Genomic DNA, 18,681 nt, shown 5'->3' with positions numbered 1-18,681 from the left:
AACACTCAGGCATGACGGTGTTACGTTACGATTATAATGTAAGACTATAGAAAAAATGTCAGACGTTAGCTTCAGTAAAGTTAGCTTCATTCATTGAGAGAAAAGGTATGACGTCGCATGTGCGCCTTCTGGGTTTGTAGTCTTTCTAATTACGTATTTTCACTGTCTTATACCTCAGCAGTTTTACATCAAACTGCGACTTTCTTGACTTTAAAATGCATCTTTTAAATTGACAAACATCATATGTGTAAATCAGGGCACAATTCAAACGAGATCAAAATATTTGTTGTCTCGCGCCATTGACTACCATACAATATTTTTCCGAAATAAGGTCCCATGGTGGTCGACCGGAAGGGGAGGGACTTAGGCTCTCTATACTACAATTGGAAGCGACAGACAAATATTAGCGTTTCCAATTTTTATTTTATGCACTTACATTTCTAAATGTTCTCAATGATTTAAAATATCTTTATCAACTGTCATAAAACGGATTTACTGCTAAAGGCATGAAATTAGGAGGGATCAACTGATCGTTTGATTGATTTAAGCCAAATATTGTACACAAATTAGGTTGGTTTTCAGTTTGTTTATTAGCAAAGTTCTCTCACTTTTCCAGTGTGTTTGTCACCATGGTAACTGATTGGTTTAGTTCTGTTCAGGTGTGTTAAGTTAATTAACCCCTCTAGTTTGCTGTCTTTTTAAGCCCTGTGTTGGTTTCAGTTCTTTGTCAGTTCTACATCATTTTATGTTGGCTGTTCTGTTCCTGAGATTCTGTTTTGAGGTTATTTCTAAATAAAGACTTCTGCACTTAGATCCTGTTTCATCTCTGCTTGCTTTTAGAAAATCAGAGTGTTTTCTCTCACATGGAGTGGAGTAAATACAGACAGCTTTGAGTAGTGAAATACAGTGGATATAAAGTCTACACACTCCTGTAAAAACAGCGGATACACATGGTATACTCCAAGTACCAGAAAGATGAATGCTTTGGAATGGCCCAACCAGAGCCCAGAACTAAATCTTATAGACCACAGGAGATGCCCTCAAAATTGGACAGATCTGGAACTTTTTTGCAAAGAAGAGAGGGAAAATATTCCCAAGTCAAGATGACTCCTGTCCTAACATACTGAGTGCAGTAATAAATCAAAGGGAGCTTTTTTTTTTAATCAACTTCACAAATCAATAAATTCTTTCTGTGGGATGTGGTATTGCAAACATTTATGACAAGGCTAAGCAATAGGTAGAAAAGCAACAAAAAAAATTATATGTACTATGAATACACAGGGTACATTATTTTTGACTAGAGCTTTTTTGGAAATGATACACAACAAAAATATTCTGCTCATAAATGGTAATTAACCATTTCTCATATTACATCTCATGTGTGCTCCCTCATGTAAACATGTAAGCTAACTTTTGATAAAACTTTATAAGAGACAAGATCGTTTGTTGTGGTATAAAAAGGCTGATATCACAATTAATATTGAAATGGTTTATGATTATTTCACTCTTTGTTTAGATTATAGTTTCAAACATGTAACCAGGGTGTGATTTGTAAAAAATAAATAATAATTTGTGATTGAAATTTTAATGCAGAAATTTAGACATGGTAGAAACACAGGGTAACTCATTTAAAGTGAACAGTAAACATACAGAAAATAATTGTTTAATTTGAATTATCTAAATTAAATAATTTTTTAACAAATAACTTATTGACTACATTTATTTATACAATTTACAAGCCTCGTGAGATATTCAAATTCCTAAAAAATCTATCTAGGCTGTTTGAGAGACTGAAAATAAAATGAAATAAATTTTGATGAAAGAGTGATGGCAGTGATAGTGTGTTGCGCTGACTATAGATAATCAGACCTCATGTATGTTGAGCATGGCAATAGCTATAAATCTGTTGACCTGCCATTTATAAACTTTAGATTAAAATGATAACAATATTAATCAAATTACTTTCCGTTCCAATCGGAAAAAAATCAGTAATGCATGTTTTAACATGCTGGTAGGGAAACTTAAATCACAATCTTCTGTCAGAAATGGTAAATGCATCCCGTCTGACCAGAAGCGGTGATGAAGAAAAAAAAATGACCAGATTATCAAAACGTGCGAGTATCTATTTACACTGAGTACACCAATAGCACGCCTTGTTGGCGGATGCTATTTACACTAATTGTCTGATTAAGCCAGAAAAAATGACAAAAGAAATCCCGCTGATAACAGGATCAGTGGCGTGGATATTAAGATGGTAACACTAACTTTTGACACTTTTGCCTTTTTCCAAACTCATTCTTCTCCCTTGTTCCACAGCATATCAGTTTATTTTAAATAAAGATTACGAAAATGTTAGAAAAAGTGGAAATAAAGTTCCTAACAGGTATAGAATAGTGTGTAAGGGTTAGGAGAAGCATCCATTTATGATTTTAATAGACACTGAATATGTTGTTATTATTTGACTGTTTTATAATATATCAAGCTTATGCTATTTATATATGCTATTAATATTTATCGGGCTTATGCTACTCTGAACAATGCCTGAACTTTGTATTTTGAGCACTTCTTGCGTTGTTTTTGCCTCTTCACAAAGACTCGCTTAACTTAGTCCTAAATTGTAAGTCGCTTTGGACAAAAGCGTCTGCTAAATGACTAAATGTAAATGTAAATATACTACAATACATTGGGGTGCGAATAGAACCTGCCAACTAAATAAATAGCATCTAATAACTATTTGCACTTAGTGCAAAAAAATAAATAAAATACTGCTATTTTCACTGTGTAAATATCATTTAACACTCAAATGCACTCAAATGTAAAGAAAACATTTTTTCCCTCTTTACACTTAGTATAAATAGCATCTATCGCTATTTGCATTTAGTGAAAATAGCGCTGCCTCATCCAAAGCAGAATCAGGGAAATTCCCCTCGGCCAATGGCACTCTGCGTGTGACAATTCAGCTTTTCATGATGGATTTTACTATTATAAAGTCTGGGACAAGAGTACAACAATAAAAAAAAACATTCACTTTACAGTTTCACTTGTAAAGTAGCATAAACAAAGGAAGATGGTGAAAAAAATTAAGATTTTTTAATTTATTTTTATGTCACCTCCATAGAGCTGGTAAGTCCCGCCCCTTCCGCTAACCCCACTGGACCTCTAGGTTGAAAAATCGTCAATGCAAGTGAATGGGAGAAAATAATTATTTTCTGGTCCCGTTTGAATTGTGCCATGAATGTGAACATATGTTGTCTGTGAATTTTTAATATAATTTTTCGTGTGAAGAATGCTACAATTTAGCGTGTAGAAGTTTGATACGGTTAGACTTTGTGTGAGAGCACTTTGTGGACTACAACTCTTCGCTGCTTTCGACGCGTTTGAAACGTCACCACCACTCGCACACGGACACTAGCTCACGGATCCCGCTAAACATGGCTGTGTCTTTGGTGCACTTCACCGCCTTCTTTCAGGGAGAGGACAAAATCGTTGAGGTTGGCGAAAACCACGGGTAAGTCAACTTTATAGGGTGACGTCACATAGGCGACATGTAGTCTTTCTCGTTATGTCTTTTCCACAACTGCTAGCCGAAGAATCATACCATATACTGTCAAACTCGTAACATGAAAAATTATATAAAAAATTCACAGACAACATATGTTCACATTCATGGCACAATTCAAACGGGACCAGAAAATAATTATTTTCTCCCATTCACTTGCATTGACGATTTTTCAACCTAAAGGTCCAGTGGGGTTTTACGGATGGGCGGGACTTACCAGCTCTATATAGTAAAAATAAATGTGCCCACAGTTGAAGTGTGTGACTTCATACCTGGATTCGTCCGGGCACCAGACTGTCAGCAGTGGCAAAGATGAGCTGCTTGGCACTAGAGCTCTCCGGTGATGCCAGGATAAACTGCTGTTTGGGAACCGTGTTTGAGTCCAGTGCCGTCACTATCTGAATCTTCTGACCCGTCTGCTGGTCAGTGACTATCTGTGGGAGAGAAAGTGTGTGTGTGAATGTGTCTGTGTCCTCATCTATGACAAAGCATGCGTGTGTGTGTGTGTGTGAACCTGTATTCTCTGCGGGGTCGTGATGGAGGGGTCAGTGGAGATGATCTGAATGCGCTGAGGAGAGTTGCTCATCACTGAGCTGTCTGACGGAGACGACTGTACCTGCAACACACACACACACACAGTACATTCATCTTCATCTGAGAGTCAAAGACAGTGTGTTTCCATGGTAACCAAGTGGTTCGCTTCAACAAAGAGCCCAACAAAACAACTGAAACATAAAACATATTTTCATTCGCTTGCTAAGTTAAAGGCATTCACACAAGACAGTTTGAGCACGGAAAATGAGAATGAAACATTTCCCACTGTTGTCTGTACATGTTAACATTAATGGCTCAAGATTTGTACATTATTGGCATCTGTCAACCACTATTGTTAACGCCAGTGAGTGAGCAGCAGTGCGTGGGTATCATTATCACACAAAATCACTTTCCCGAACATTTCCGTCCACAGTTCCACACTGTGCGATTTATAATAGTCCTTTACGATTGTTGCTTGTCAGGCTGTACGAACGTGATCATCGCTGTAAGCCATGTCACACTGTAGGATCTCAGTTGTCATTCATGTCAGACTGTACGACAGTCAAGACGTGTTAAAAACTAACGCACGCAAGAAAACTCGTCTGGAGTTTTACATCATCAATGACACGTTCGGTGATATGAGCTTCACCACATGCGGGATTCAAAAGTACAAAGAAATCTCTAACGCTAATTTTGTTCATGGCTTGTCTTGAAAAACGAAGACAATGTGACGGTGGTCGTAGGAGAATCACTGCAGGACTGAGAGTCAAATCTTCTGACACAAATCTGATCGCAACGCTCATTAATCGGCTGTCGATGAACACGTCAAACTAGCGATCAAGATTTTGGCCAAGGATCAGAGGAATCTTTTAGGATTTGCTAAATTTGTCTCAGACTACCAAATCATGGCCAAAATCGTGCAGTGTGCACGACCCAGCTTAAGGCTACCTAGACAGACAAATCCCTGACAATATTTAACCCTTTATGGCAGTGTTTCCAAACTTTTTTTCTGGGGACCCACATTTTAAAGTCGATAAATCCTTGTGACCCAATAAACATTAGGCCCATATAGTTCATATATCACGAAGAGAATTTATGCATTAACAAAATATTTATGACCATTTTTAAGGTCAGTTAAGCTTCCACTTAACTATTTAAAAGAGATACAGATATTTGACAAAGCACAATTTTTTTTATTTACCTGTTGTTGACAATAAGTAAAATGCAGAGGTGAAATGAGAAAGGAAGAGTTGACAGGGCATCTCATTGTTTTCATATTCTCATCATTACAGTGTACACAATTTATACTTAATGAGACAAAGTCCCAAGGCCTCATATACTGACGCTTTTGACATTTCGTCCACATGCAACGCACATGGCACCCTTTAGCGTCAATATGAGACGCAGATAGATATGGGTCAGAAGGCGCCTCCTAGCGGTCTAACCCTACCCTACCCCAGACCTAAACCTACCCATAACCTGTGCGTCTCATATTGACGCTAAAGGGTGCCATGTGCGTTGCATGTGGACGAAATGTCAAAAGCGTCAGTATATGAGGCCCTAGGATGAGAACGCGTTTATAGCACACTGAAAAATAGTGCTCGACTTGGCGACCCATACAAAATCTCCCGCGACCCACTTGTGGGTCGGGACCCCGCCTTTGGGAATGACTGCTTTATGGTAGCCTACAGTAGCAACTATTAATTTCTACTCATTTCCTTGCTATTCAGAAAAAGTACAATTTATTGCACTATGAGAATTAAAAGGGCCTTAAGGGAGCCAATGATGTGCTGTTTTTATGTCACATGACATTTGAATGTCCCTCCAAAACTCTCTTTCCCACCGTCACCCTGTTGAGGTGCTCCAGAAACTACTCTATTAACCTCATTTCTAATCATCTCTTCTCATGGGAGATTTTTTTTGCGGCATCTTTGATAAGTAAATTAGATATTTTTATTCACAAATCAACTTTGTCTAACATAGTTTTACTGTAAATTGAGAAAATATCAATGTTTGTAGAACGCTGTACCACAGTGGAATTGCTGTAATGTATTTCCCCATTGGGATTTTTTTTTTTAGATAGTATCATCAACAGTATGATTGCAGTTATTTATTTATTTGAAGTGTTTATTGTAGTATAGTTGTATTCATGAATAAATAACAAAATGATTTCTTCTTTTCAGAAAATGAATACAGCAATATTTATGTAAAGGCCAATCGGAAGAGTGCAGAGTTAGCTTTTTCCCTGTGATGAGAGTGAGGATGAGTTGGCCAATGATCGGGATTAAATGATAGGGATCTACTTATTTTTGGTTCGCATGAAATCCGAGTATATAAATCTATCAATTTCTAAAAGAGATGTGCATTTAAATAGAGAAGAAAAGCTATTGAAGCCATTTCATGTATTAAAACTTTATTTGAAAAAAATATTTCATGGTTAGAACATAATGCATACTATAAGACTTAGTTAAGACTACAAAACTATTATATTCAAAACTACTTCTTTGCTTTCACTATTTCTTAAAGTGCCTCTTTTATACTTTTTTCTGATATTACCTTTCATGTATGGCGTAAAAGCGGTTTATGAATGTAAAAAGTCTCAAAGTGCATGACAGATGGAGTGATTTTCATCCACAAAAAAACAATTCTGAATTGTCTGAATGAGTCATCAGTAATTACAATCTTATTCCTTCTTCCAATTCCTGCTCGAACCTGCGTAGGTTTGAAACTAATTTGCATTATTACAGCCTATGGTCTTGATTGGCTGAACAGCGTCTCTTTGCCCCGCCCTCAAACACTGTAGTTTATCTGAGACTGGAAGAGTTTGGTTCGTGTTGTTCATGTGGAGAAGACGCTGTTTTCTGAGATTGATACGGTAAAACCCACGCCATCGTTACTGTTCGTATCACTGTGTGTGAAGAGCTGAGAGTCAGATATGATAATGAGCGTTTGGTTTCTGACCAATCACAGCAGAGCAGCTCTCAGAGAGGCGGGGCTTAGAGAGACTGAATCCTTGATCGAACCGTCTCAGACACTGAGAAAAGAGCTGATGCTGCACTGGATATAATGAGAAATGTTTTTTTTTCTTTGTGTTTTTTGACATTGGATGCATGTAAACCTATTGATGGAGACTCCAAAACAAAATTAGGAGCCTGTAAAATAGGGGCGCTTTAAATCCCTCGTTCTAATCAGTACTATTTTTGCAAACACAGTATCTGTGAAGATTTTCATTCAGGATTCAGGCGCCATCATAGCACAAAGACTGCACTTATCAGAATTACAAATTACTTGCTCCTATCATCTGACCACGGCTCTTTAGCTATATCTCTCCTTTATAGTGCTTTTACAACTTAGTGTTGACTTTGACACTATAAACCATGACATTTTCTTGGATAGGCTCAAGAATAATGTTGCATTTGTGGGCAGACATTAGCATGGTTTAGGTCCTACCTATCCAATCACAACTAGTTTGTTAGTGACGAGATGTCAGACCAAACACAAGTATGAGTGCCACAGGGCTCTGTATTCGGTCCTATACTTTCTCCTTGTATGTGCTTTAGTGAAGGACATTTTTAATCAATCATAACTAACATTCCTTTTTTCTTGCAGGATTAACATTTATATGCTTTTGAAAGCTAAATGAATTCAGACAATATAGGTATTAGTTACTGAAAACAAGACAGTTGTCTAAGATTACTGTAATTCACTATTACTATAACTTCACTAAATATACTTTTCAAATGGTTAAAATTTAAGCAGCAAGAGTGCTTATAGAGCCAACAAATACGATTATATCAACCCAATTTTATCATCACTTCATTTTAAAATTCTTCTCATGAACATAAATGTCAGGTTTGGGTGAAGGGATGAAGAGAGGACTCAAGATGCAAAACAATGGGCTTTTATTTGTTATAGAAAATTACAAAAACTACCCCGTGGGGTAAAACAGGACCGGTCAGCTTGACTTGGCAGGACAAGACTTGGTAGCAGGAGACGACATGGCTTCAGGGATCAACACACAAGGAATGTATGACAACGAACTGGCACAGGACTGCAAACACAAGGAGAATAAATAGGGCAGATACAAAGCAGGTAATGAGGGAGGACGGGGGGGGGGCAAATTAATCAATAATCAGATAACAAGAAGGGCACGGTTAGACAATAGAGGTTATGCGTGTGACAGCTGGAATGACTGCAGTAACACACACTGAGTGACAGAAAGACGAGCTTCAGCATTAGTTTTCAGCGTGAATGCTGCGAATAACACACAAAACACATCTAAAACGGGAAAGAGCTTAGTTGAGATTAACTGTACAACTAGATTAGTATATTAGGTATACATAGGTATATTTTTACAGAATGCCGAAAGCTACAGAACTGAGAAGCAAATGGATTGCTGCAATTCACAGAAACAACTGGATCCAGGCAGAGAAAGGTGGATTTGCAGTTATCATTTTGTGTCAATATGCTGAATTTGGGGTAAAATTGATACCTTATATTGTATTGTTATATATTGTATTTACAGCTCATCAATTAAATATTTACCATCGTATATTCTGCATAATTGGATGTTTTTGAATTAACACTAATAGTAAAAAACTATACTTTTTAGTGCTGGACGATATGAAGATGTATATAACATTGATGTCAGTGATCAACCTGGATTTATACCTGCCTATATTGTATTTATATAAAGCGTTCACAGGCAAATTTGCTTTATTTCCCCGTCGTCTAAATCAGGCTCATATAAATGTCAGGAAACTCGATTCCTGGCGGCATGTCAATATCTGTGGATCACTGGATCTTTGGTAGGATGTAAGGAACACTATATCGAGCTTCAGTTTAAACTGATAATAGTTTGTTTTACTCATGTTTTCACAGTTTCCTCTATTAACTCCAGTCACTCAGCAGCTCTTCTGCCACTCAGTCCGGCTGAGGGAGTGTGATCCTGCGGGAAACTGATGTCAATGCAGGAGAACACATGGCACATAGAAACAAACATGACAAGCCATGTGCTCAAACAAAACATGCAGCCAATCAGAGCACTCACCGACTGCGAGTCACGCAAAACAAGACAACAAGAAAGCATGTGGCCGAAGTGAAAATAAAGCTTTAAATGTCTAGCTCCCGCAAATCTCCTGTCCGTTGATAGATCCTAGAATATCAAAGAAGTAGGCCTAGATCCTTTTTCTAGAGAAGTTTTCCTAGAACTGTCCGGGACTCTCTCATTTTGAGTATAACCTAAAGACCTATTTTGTTTATTCAAGCATACACCTAATAAAGTAATTTATACCTCACAGCTCATGGTTATGCTTCATTATTGAGGTCCATTGGAACCGAAGACACCTCTCATTCCATTCCCATCCAAACTGAATTAAAGGGGACATATCATGCTAAATCCACTTTTTTAGTCCTTAAATGCATTTTGTTGTATATTTGGAGTGTTTAGAAGTACAGAAAAGTTGAAATTATTCTCTTCAGGTGCTTCGTTGATATCTTTATATTCTGTTTTGGTCATATTTTTCAACCTGTTCAGATTTTTCTTTTATCTATGACGTTTTGTGAACTATTACGTCACAGTATTTGCAGCGGAACTGCCAAATAAGGACATTGACTTCCGGCCCAACACTTCGAGCAATCCGCCATTTTTATTTCTCGCTGCAATTTTGTAGTCCAAGCTAAAAGATGCAGAAGTTACGAGAGGGTAAGTTAAAATGTTCGGTTGTTGGATGTAGTAACCCACACGCTTCATTACACCGTCTAATGTAGATGAACTGCCGCGCTTGTGACAGGGCGCATGTTTAACTGAAAGAACGAGCAGAGAGAGAGAGACCCGGTCGCGCGCACGCACTCTCTCTCTTCGGAGCCAAACTAGACGCTGTCTTGCTCTCTCTCCCTCGCACATATTAATCAAAATAAATCGACACGGTGGTAAAAGGTTGGAAGACCAAAGTTTCATGTGTAAATACAGTAACACACCATTGCGATACATCCATATGAAGACGTTGTTCTGCAGGTTCGTCGTCTTCATTTTCATCTCGCTCCGGCTCCGACTCTGGCTCGAACATGTAAGGCTGGCTGGACAAGTCTTCCGTTGTTGACATTTTGTTAATAACGTGTGAATAAAAAGTTTCTGTGCCGCTATAATCGTATCTCTGCTATTAAACTACAAAAATGGCCGAACGGAGTGGAGTTGAACCTCTGCATCCTGGGGAGGGGGCGGGGTATGAAGTGTCTCAATTGTATTTAAAGAGACCGCACCAAAACGAGTTGCTCTCAGACGCACATCAGAAAAGGGGTAGAAAAGGGGCCTGTAGAGCTATAATAATGAGGAATTCAGACCCAAGCATTGCAGTTCCGCTTTATATAGACTACAAATGTATGATTTATATGTTAAAAGGAACAATTTAAAAGCATGATATGTCTCCTTTAAACTAAGTGAATGACATCTACACCAATATTAGTGTGTTTGCATTCCTCCCTGTAATAGACTGCACAGAGGATGAGCTGATGCTGATTCTGGGTGGACACTACATCTAGTAGTGATGGGTCGGTAATGAATGATTCGTTCATTTTGAACAAATCTTTAATATGACTCGGGACTACCGAGTTGACTCAGAGAGTGATTCGTTCATTTAGTGTTGACTGCGCATGCGCAACATCCTATAGGTTCTGTATTGGAAACAGAAACGATTAGTTCATCTCTCGAGTCTTCGGGTCTGATTCATTTGAGTCTTTCGTTCTTTTGTCACGTGATGAACGAATGACTCGAACCCGAAGACTCAAAAGATGAACTAATCAATTCTGTATCCGGTACTACAGACTGAATAGCTCAGTTTATGAGGATGTCACGGGATGAACGAATGACTCGAACCCGAAGACTCAAAAGATGAACTAATCAATTCTGTATCCGGTACTACAGACTGAATAGCTCAGTTTATGAGGATGTCACGGGATGAACGGACGTCTCAGATCGGGAGGTGAAGTAAACTAACAGACTGCATAGCCTGAAGACCCAGATAAATGAATGAATCGTTTCTGTTTCTCATAATTTGGCCTTTTCCTTGTCTTGGAAATCTTTTTATTATTCTAAATGCGATCAACATTTGATGTGTTTGTGGAATTTGGCTAACATGTAACATTTTAAATACATTCTGCTCAAATGAACGAAATGACTCGGAAAAAAAGAGTCGTTCATTTTGATGAACGAGATTCAAAGATCCGAGTCAGTAAAATGATCCGAACTTCCCACGACTAACATTTAGTACTAGTCTCTCCCATCACTCACCTCTGAAATCTGCTCAGTGGTCAATATCTGCTGAGCCAGCACCTCCATATTGGTTGTCATGGTCATGTGAGGTCATTAGAAGTGTCTGATTGGACCAGTTCTGCATCTGCCAACAACACCTCCACCTGTGCCAATCAAATATTGATTATGTTTCGCAAGCACAACATAATATCCAATACTTGAAATGGACAGTAAATTTCTGCATTTTCCTGAAAGATTTTATTTAGGCAGGGAAAAAAAACACTTTAGTCAAATACTTCGCATTTTTAATTCCAGCACAGATATGCTCATCGTCCAGGAAAGAAAGAAAACGGTGTGTATCAGTATCAGAATATACGATCCGTGCATTATGTCTTAAAGTGACAGTAGCCTAATATTCCTGCTGCCTGTGTTTTTAATTCTGCTAAAAATCACTCACTGCTCTTGACTGAATAACTTTTGTAACTTTAATAATGATTTATCTATATTTAATTTATACCATGAATTATTCAATTTCCCTACCTAATCTGAACTGTTAGATGTACCTGAAAAGCAGTGTTTATTTCATTTTCATCCTTGTTCTATTGAGTTTATCTGTGCTTTTGCTTGTAGTTTGATTATTTGTTCTAATTTGATTACAGGCTTACTTGTCTTTAATAGTGTTTGAAATTGATATTTTATATTATACTTGTGTAGAATTTTTTATTTTGCATTGTTCTTGCATTCCATGTCTGGGGTCTCATTTATAAAACTGTGCGTAGGATCCTTACTAAAAGTGTAGGCCTATGTGTGCCCGAAAGCCAAAAATGGTGTACGACAAAAAATATTCAGACTTATAAAACCATGCGTACGCCAGAACCTGTGCAAAATTCACTTTATGAATCCCAGTCAGTGGAAAATTGCGCACACATGAGTCTCCACCACGAAATAACCATATATGGAGCTTACAACGCATAGTTTTACTATGCATATACTCATTTGCAAATAATTTGCATATGATTATTCATCTAAGTGATACCATGTTTAACGGTACAAGACATTAGGAAAATATGAGATACGGATGTGCTTCACATTACATTGATAAAAATAATTTAGTAGCCTATCCTTGCCTTGTTTTTGAATAAATAAATCAAATAGTGTAAAATACATTTCAGAGAAAGTTTTTCTCAATCTTTTCCACTAGCCAAATTGTATTTTTAATTGATTTATATTTTTAATGGAAACAGATAGGCCTTGTTGTGCATTATTTGCACGAAAATATTTTCTCAGACAATCTGCTATTATCATGATAAGCAATTATCTCTGTAGTTCAAACATTAAAACACAACATGCCACAGGGAAAGTATTCAAAAGCATCGCATCCACTACAAATATTTATATTTATTGAATATTTATTTCATGTAATTTAAGTGTTTAACTCCATTAATAAGAATGGCACATTTATTCTAAATGTTTAATAAAAAGCCAAAGGCGACTCGAGCTTCAGTGTGTCCGTAGAGGGTTGAAGTTTATAACATTTTGCGGACAAAAAAAGAATTGTCAGATAAAAAGTCACATGAACCTTTTTTATTTTTATCCAGTGGTGAAAACAAGCTTCCATACAACTGATCATATTTTATTTTATTACATGAAGTCATTGCCTACTTTATAGAAACCATGTTGTATTTTGAATGTTGTTGGATGACAAAAAAGCTGAAATTTTCATCAATGCAATGTTAACTCTGGATAAAATCTTTATCAATTAATGTAAATTTATAAAGACAAAACCTTATTTCTTTTCATTTAAAAGTGATGTAGATGTTATTTTTTATTTAATTATTTGTGTGGTTTGCTTTAAATTGTCTCCTTTTACACTTACAAATGTCATTATAAATGTATATTTCGTTTATGTTCAATAAAAAAAAGCACCCTACCGCCTCATAGCGGAAGTCATGTTCAAAACACAAAACAAAATGGAGATTCTGGCGCAAGGCCAAGAAAAAAAAAACACAACATAAAGGCTTGGTTAAACGTCCGTTAAAAAGAATTAATACTCAAAACATTCGTTATTCCTCATGGCAGCAATATTAATGTCAAATCGACCAAAATGAGTGAAAACAGGCGAAATCCTCCCACTGAAGGACCCGCGGTGGCAAAGGTAAAAGGGTCGAGTTCATATGTTAGCTCTCATGCTAACCAGCTAATACTTCAAAATGTATTAACCATATGAAAATAATTGATTTAATTACACTTATACACAGCAGTTTCTGTAGAATAAGTGGAATATACCGGGCGATCTAAAGCACACTTTGCTCGGGTTGGGCTTTTGTCGTTAAATAAACCCACCAGCTCGCTTGTTGACAGCTCGGATGAGTTGTGAGAACAGCTCGGGCCTGTTTCTCTGCAGCCACACAACAAAGCTGCACAAATGGGGTTATTATTATATTAAACGCGAACGTTTTGACCAACCATTGTGCGACATGCAGAAATGAAAAGCTGCTTACCTGTGATATGAACAGACGTGTTTTTTAATGCCCTCGCGTTTATAATTGCACATTATTTGTTATTGTTTTTACTCCAGTGAAAGGTCATAGTTCGTGACCCCGTTTGCCAGCGTGCGAGAGTTTCTTCTTGTCGGGCGCGTTCACGTGCGTCTGGAGCAAGGCGCCGCTGACGTCATCGTGTCTGTCTTCAACACGAGCGCGGATTGGTTGCTCGTTTTAGACACTTTATTCACAAAGGTTTGACGTTAAGATAACATGTGAAATATATATTTTTTTTATACCTACGGCAATCCTAAGTTAATTATGGGCTTCTGTTTTTCTTTTAATGCTTCTAATAAAAAACAAACGGGCTTATTGACCTTTGCACTATTTCTTTCTGCCTCCACACAAGTAATAAATTATTCAGAATAACATTGAATCTTATGTTTAAAATTATAATAATAATACTTTTTTTTTACATAATTAATACATTTCCTGTTTTGTATCAAATTTCTCATTCGACCTGTAGATCTTGATTTAGAGCCTTTGCATGTAACACATTTTTTTTAAACTGATAGCAAGAAATAATAATGAGAGGTATTAATGCAACTTTATTAAATAAATGTTGTATGGTTATTCTATAACTGACTGCATTTCTGTTTTACAAAATAATTATGTTTCAGACAAGCAGGAGATAGCCCAACTATAGCAAATAATGATAACACATAGTCATGCAACATGGAATAAGGATATGTACATGAAAGTATAAACATATGATATAGTATATAGTTTATATAGTATAAATCAAAAATGGAAAGAATGGAAGAATAAAGGCAGATATTATTTTTCACACTTTGGTCACACTTTATTATTTTAAGGTGTCATTATTATATATTTAAGTACTGTGTTATATTATTTAACAACATGTAGGCTGCTTACTATAGGATTAGGGTAGGATGAGGGTTAGTTGCATGTAATTATCAAAGTCAAAGTATCTTCATTTGTCTCCCTGAGGAGAAATTAATTCTGGATATAAAGAGATTGCTACAAAAAGATTACAACAGAGACAGAACACAGGTAACAGGGTTAAAACAGTTAAAGGACAAAAAGTACATAGAACATTAAAGCTGTGCAAATTGCAAATCACCATTTTCTAAAATCTGCTTGTGCAAAAGTAATATCATATCATGTCCATACATAACATTCAATCACAGATATACAGTACATTAATACATTCATGGTCACACGTTCATCACTGATCATTTATGAGCTTAAAGGGATAGTTCGGCCAAAAATGATATTTAACCCATGATTTACTCACCCTCAAGCCGTTCGAGATGCATATGTCAATCTTTTTTCAGACGAACACATTTTGAGTTATTTTAGAAAATGTCTTAGATCTTTCAGTGGTTATAATGTGAAGCTATGGGGTCCACTCCTTCAAGTCCCAAAATGTGCATGCATCCTTCACAAAAGTAATCCATCCGGCTCCAGGGGGATAAACCAAGGCCTTCTGAGGGTAATCCGTGCATATTTTTTGTCGTAAAAATATACATATTTAAAACTTTATAAATGAAAATATCTTGCTTCCGGTAGCAGTCGACGCGCGTTCACGGCAGATGCCGGCGTATGACGTAGGACGTAGCGTAGGAAGCGTTGTGACGTAAAACGAAGTATTGCCAAAGCACGTCTACGGAAAGCCTGTTCACTCCAACGCCCTATTAAGTCCTACTGGTTGTAGTTCCAATCAGAGTTCCACTGGGGGCGCTCGCCATGAGTGCAAAATGAATGGGAGTCTATGGGGCTAGACGGCTAAATGTGTCTCTTTCACCTGATTGCCGTTGAGAAATCTCAGATTTGATTGTAGGTTTTGCATGTTCAACGTGGGTTATAGGTCGAAAGTTGAATGAACGAGTACTTATGTCCTTTCGATTTCTTACAGGTTGAGCTGTTGCCCATAACACGCTAGCATTCTGCTAATGACGTCAGCATTCTGACGTAATTGACATTTTAAAAGACTTTTTAAAGCAAATAAGTGACTAAAAAATCTAACACCCAGCAATGTGTAATTACTTTGCATCCCCTTTCGAAAACAACATTCAAATTACTAGACAAAAAATTATATCCTAAGAAAAGTGGAATTTGAGCGGTATAGCTCCATAGACCTCCATTCATTCTGCACTCGTCATGTTAGCGCCCTCATATGGAACAAGAGTGGAACTGCAACCGGAAGTTTGTTGAGTGGCACTTCTCCCCTCATTAGACTTTCTCTGGTACAGCTAAATCAAACGCTACGTCATACGCCGGCATCTGCCGTGAACGCGCGTCGACCATTGCCAGAAGCAAGATATTTTCATTTATAAAGTTTTAAATATGTATATTTTTACGACAAAACCGCACGGATTACCCTCAGGAGGCCTTCGTTTATCCCCCTGGAGCCGGATGGATTACTTTTGTGAAGGATGCATGCACATTTTGGGACTTGAAGGAGTGGACCCCATAGCTTCACATTATAACCACTGAAAGGTCTAAGACATTTTCTAAAATAACTGAAAATATGTTCGTCTGAAAAATGATTGACATATGCATCTCGAACGGCTTGAGGGTGAGTAAATCATGGGTTAAATATCATTTTTGGCCGAACTAGCCCTTTAATTGAGAGAGGAACAAATGAGCGCTTATACCTGTTGCACAGAGGAACCCTGTACCTCATTCCTGAGTTCAAAAGCTCAAACTCTGAAAACAACACATGAGAGTTATCAGATGTAATGATCTTAGCCTGGCTGATTGTTGTCTGGTCAAAAAGCTCCTGCGGGTTGAGGGGTGCTGGTGTACCCATCATTTTACCTGCCGTCTTGACCAGATTAAAAATCTGAGTTTTTGATTTAACTGTCAAATTTCCAAACCAGCTGGTGATACCATACCGAAGAATGGACTCTATTGTAGCTCTATAAAAGATTAACATCATATTTTTACAGACCCCTGTAAGATAGAGGCGCTGATGGGTGCTGGCACAGACATTTGTAACATGTCAGGTCATTATCAATAAACACTCCTAGGTATTTAAAGGTCCCGTTCTTCGTGATCCCATGTTTCAAACTTTAGTTAGTGTGTAATGTTGTTGTTAGAGTATAAATAATATCTGTAAAATTATAAAGCTCAAAGTTCAATGCCAAGCGAGATATTTTATTTAACAGAAGTCGCCTACATCGAACGGCTCGTTTGGACTACATCCCTCTACTTCCTGCTTTAATGACGTCACTAACAGTTTTTTGACTAACCTCCGCCCACAGGAATACACAAAAAGGGGGGCGTGGTCTTGTTGCGCTCCCACGGAGAAGAGGAAGAGTTGCGTTTGTCGAGTGTGTTTGTCGCCATGCCGTCGAGACGCTGTTATTTTCATCCCAGAGTCCAATCACCTTTCTTTGGCCTTCCCAGGGGCGCTGTACTTAGAGATCAATGGTTACAATATATGCGCATGCGCATGCCTTTCCACGTTATGGTAAGAGGCGTGACCTTTCCGGGCAACGTGCGCTAAGCTGCTGTCGAATCACAACACTGGCACAATCAGAACTCGTTACGTATTTCTGAAGGAGGGACTTCATAGAACAAGGAAGTCATCAGCCTGTTTTTAGGACAGTGAAAACAGCGGTATACAGATAAGTAAATTGTGTGAAAAATACAGTGTTTTTTTACACGCGAAACATGAACACATGTTACATTGCACTAGGGTTGCAAAATTCTGGGAATTTTCAAAGATGGAAACTTTCCATGGGAATTTAAGGGAATTAACAGGAATTTATGGGAATAAACGGGAATAAACTGGGAATTTTCAAAGTTGAGGGTTGGCTCTTCATAGGGAACTTAAAAATAGTTGAGGAAAGTATATTTTAGCATAATCTTGACTAAAACAAACAGATGCCATTCAAATACACTTGAATACCCATGCCATTCCTCAATCACATGCACATAGCACACAATTGCATGGCTATTGAGACCACACCCCCTACTGGCACTGTGCATGCCTCCATCACATGTACAGAAGCCCAAAGCACAAGACTATTGAAGGCACACATATGAGCCTGTGCCCTGTGGACTAAACAAAGTTAAGTAAGTTTTGATGATATTATGGGGAAATATATTTATTAAATGTTTAAATTGCAAATATCACATACACATGTATTCATCTAGTAGATAGCAAGCTGATAAGTTAGATGCTAAATAAGCTAGCATAACTATATTTACCACATAAAGGCAGATGCTAGCTACCTCATGTGGCTGTTTTTCTCTGCCTCCTGCAATATGTTTTGAAGATCATTCCAGTTGTTTAGCTAGCCTTACTATTTATATATCTATTCATGCCATTGCATTAGTATTCTTACAAGCTCTTGCATTGCATTAGTATTCTTACAAGCTCTTGTCTTATTTTACAGAAAAATGCCACGTGCACTATCCGATGTTTGGAGACATTTTAGTAAATTTTTTTGGGGGAATATTTCCAAAATTCCCCAGCTTAACTTCCCATGGAAATTTACCGGAAATTTTCCGCCCCTTTGCAACCCTATATTGCACACTGTAAACACAATCAAAGCTTCAAAAACACACGAAAACCGGGACCTTTAAAGGATGTCACCTGCCTGATGTCATGACCAGGGATGGCCACAGGGCTCTGATCTCCAGCTGATTTGGGGTCTACCAACATTTCCACAGTTTTGCTTGTGTTGATATGAAGTTGGTGTAAATCACACCAGTTGACAAACTTGTCCATAGCAACTTGGTGGATGTTTATGTTGCTCTCTTTAGTAAGCAAACTGAGGAGGACAGTATCATCTGAAAATTTTACTATATATTGGTTTGGC

At 37.6% G+C, this 18,681-nt stretch overlaps 2 protein-coding genes across 4 annotated transcripts in view; one reads left to right on the top strand and one right to left on the bottom strand.

Annotated features, from left to right (window-relative positions):
• nr2c2 (nuclear receptor subfamily 2, group C, member 2) overlaps positions 1 to 14,029 on the bottom strand; it is a 40,624-nt gene extending 26,595 nt beyond the window's left edge. For 2 of the 3 annotated variants that reach the window (XM_079896255.1, XM_079896257.1), the window contains exons 1-4: positions 13,844 to 14,029; positions 11,382 to 11,506; positions 4,074 to 4,175; positions 3,832 to 3,993 (exon numbers count right to left, since the gene is read on the bottom strand). In XM_079896255.1, coding sequence (XP_079752381.1) covers positions 3,832 to 3,993; positions 4,074 to 4,175; positions 11,382 to 11,447 — 330 coding nt within the window. In that variant the 5' untranslated portion in view covers positions 11,448 to 11,506; positions 13,844 to 14,029. Of the gene's footprint in view, positions 1 to 3,831; positions 3,994 to 4,073; positions 4,176 to 11,381; positions 11,507 to 13,685; positions 13,755 to 13,843 lie in introns of those variants that run through there. The other variant, XM_079896256.1, reaches the window with a different exon arrangement.
• The window catches only part of nadka (NAD kinase a), a 415,064-nt gene that overhangs the window by 29,060 nt on the left and 367,323 nt on the right, over positions 1 to 18,681 (top strand). The gene's annotated exons all lie outside the window — the stretch shown is intronic.

This window comes from Squalius cephalus (genome assembly GCF_949319135.1).
Source record: "Squalius cephalus genome assembly, chromosome: 16".
NCBI classification, from domain to species: Eukaryota; Metazoa; Chordata; class Actinopteri; order Cypriniformes; family Leuciscidae; genus Squalius; species Squalius cephalus.
The sequence above is the reverse complement of the archived record's forward strand: the minus strand, read 5'-3'. Positions and strand labels throughout refer to the sequence as shown.